At 36.4% G+C, this 2,437-nt stretch overlaps 1 protein-coding gene across 1 annotated transcript in view; it reads right to left on the bottom strand.

Moving 5' to 3' along the window:
- Positions 1–1,306, bottom strand: part of LOC103206850 (N-deacetylase and N-sulfotransferase 3) — a 376,548-nt gene extending 375,242 nt beyond the window's left edge. Inside the window, exon 1 of the mRNA XM_007952367.2 lies at positions 326–1,306. Within this exon, the coding sequence (XP_007950558.1) occupies positions 326–1,306 (981 nt within the window). The remainder of the gene's footprint in view (positions 1–325) is intronic.
- Positions 1,307–2,437: the final 1,131 nt, after the last annotated feature.

Here is a 2,437-nt window from a genome sequence, read left to right as displayed (position 1 = left end):
AAAGGAATTAAATAAAATTATTTGCACTCTTTATCTATTTAAAAAATACACATACAGAACCATTTCAAGATCATGCTATACATAATTCTTTGGTCTGTTGTTCATTTTTCTTGCTTTAGAGAGAAGGATATCAATTACCTAGTTGATCCAAGGCTAGAAAATAGGATGAACGACTCGTCCAGTTTGCCTGAAACTTTTCTAACTTTCAACAATGAAAGTTCTACATTCCAGAAAAGTCCTCAGTTCTCAGGAAACCAGGATGGTTGGTCACTCTACTGAGAGATTAACCAAAATCTGAAACAATTTTCAGATAATAAAGACTTACCTTAACATCATTGGTGTTCATTCTTGTTCCCTCCTTTCCCACAAAGATATCATCAATGTCCACAAGGATGTACCTGTCCAAGGACAATGTCAGTCTCTTCCCCGACAAGAAGGAAATGGCATCTATGAAGATGAGCTTGTGCAACCAAAAGTTCAAGTTGTTGCCAAAAAGAACTCTTTGAATTCCATCATGAAGCCCCAGATCATGTATGATAGTGGCATAAAAAGCACCTTTAGAGATGGAAGGAGAAAGGTTTTCTGGGGTCTTTACTTTGGCAAATATCACTGGTTGATAGGCTGAGTGATTGATCTGAAAAACTGTCCAGTCAGTTCCAGGCAAAGGACCTTTTTCAAGTTTAGAAGATTTGGTCACACGAAGCAGTGGAGAAAGAGAATTAATGCAACAATCTTTTACAGCAAGATTTCCATATATGGAAAAAGGGAAACCTTTTAACTGAAAGTTTTGCAGGCTCTTCTCACTGGTTTTATGAAATCCTATGACACCCACACCATATTCTATACAGTATTTATCTAACAGACTTCTATTCCAAGAGTCCATATTTATATACTTCAAAATATTCTCATAAATAATGAGAATATACTTGCCTTTAGTTTTGTCTATAAGTGCTGGGAGATCCCCCTTTCCAGGAGCGATTTCAATGTGATACTGGAATCTACTTGATTCTAGAATCATAATGATGTCTTGACCGAGGGATGAGTACTGGCTCTCCACAAAGACCAGGATGATGGGGTCTGTCCTTGAGGTATCGAAAGGCTTTGTGGTTTTTACATCCATTAACCTGTATGGTAAGTGCTGAAGGTCCCCACAGTCCACTTCTGAAGTCATCTCAGAGAGTTCATTGTCCTGTTTGTAGCCACTATACAGGTAGTAAGCAGAAATAACGATGCTCACCATACAAAAAGTGGCAAGTAGAACAACCGTCCTTTGAAAATGCCTGTGAAGCTTCATGATAAAACTCATGTTGTATATACTTGTCTCAGACTGTTCCCAATCGAAGCACCATAAAAAATAAAAGAATAAAAGAAAAGATAGTGTTTCAGCGACTTTCCCAGTCTCAGTCAAGATTTTATGTCACCATTGCAGCACATTCGTAACACTTGATCAGGACTCACAGAAAATATAGCCTGAAAAAACAGAATACATTTATAAAACATTCAGCCTGAAGCATTAAAATGAGCAAATCTATATCCTATTGATATAGGCACAAATGGCATTTTTTTTTTTTTTTTAGGTAGATGAACTAGTACATGCTAAGTAATAAAACTGCCCCTTTTTAAGCATCCAGTTATTAACCAAAAGGTTAGCTGTTTGAATCAACAGAAGAGCCTCAGAAGAAAGGCCTGGTGATCTATTTCCAAAAGATCACAGCCATTGAAAACCCTATGGAACACAATTCTCCTCTGAAACTCAGTGATCCACCATGAATCAACTAGATGACAACTGCCTTGGTTTCTGCTTTTCTTTCTCCCAGGTCTGGATAAGGACATGGGAGACAGGAATAAGGCAAAGGGTTCAAATGAACAGAGGTCTCATCTCTACTACAGAAAAGAAATTGGGCTAATAAGGAATCTCATTTTATTCTCTACTCCTTGCATCAAATTCTGTAAATAATACAGACCTAAAACAACAGCAATATCACCTGAATTATACACAGCCACTTCCTGTCATCCAGGTACACATCATGTAATGCATAGTCAAGCTATTTTTGTTTGATAAAACATAATCTAAATTCATAATGCTTCACTTAAAAAACAAGTCTTTTTTCCCTAAAAAGCAATGTTGATATAATGAATTTTGCCATTCTATTTACATTACAAGTTCTTTAGACAAACAATCCCATGATAAATGTTTTCATTAAAATAATCTTTTTGAAATGCAGATAAGGTCTCCCAACACAAATGATAATTTATGAAATGTATTTTATATAGATAGGTATTTCAAAACTCAGGAGAGTCCTGTGGTTAGATGAATATGAGGAGTTAAAACACTTCCTGAGGTGCTGGCCTTAGTCCATGAGAGCATCATGGCCTTCTGGGTGGAACATATTTACCCACTGATTCACTTTCTGTACCATTCTGTTTCTGTTTTTTT

This window comes from Orycteropus afer, unplaced genomic scaffold (assembly GCF_000298275.1).
Source record: "Orycteropus afer afer isolate SDZICR_OR568_19922 unplaced genomic scaffold, OryAfe1.0 scaffold00332, whole genome shotgun sequence".
NCBI lineage: Eukaryota > Metazoa > Chordata > Mammalia > Tubulidentata > Orycteropodidae > Orycteropus > Orycteropus afer.
The sequence above is the reverse complement of the archived record's forward strand: the minus strand, read 5'-3'. Positions and strand labels throughout refer to the sequence as shown.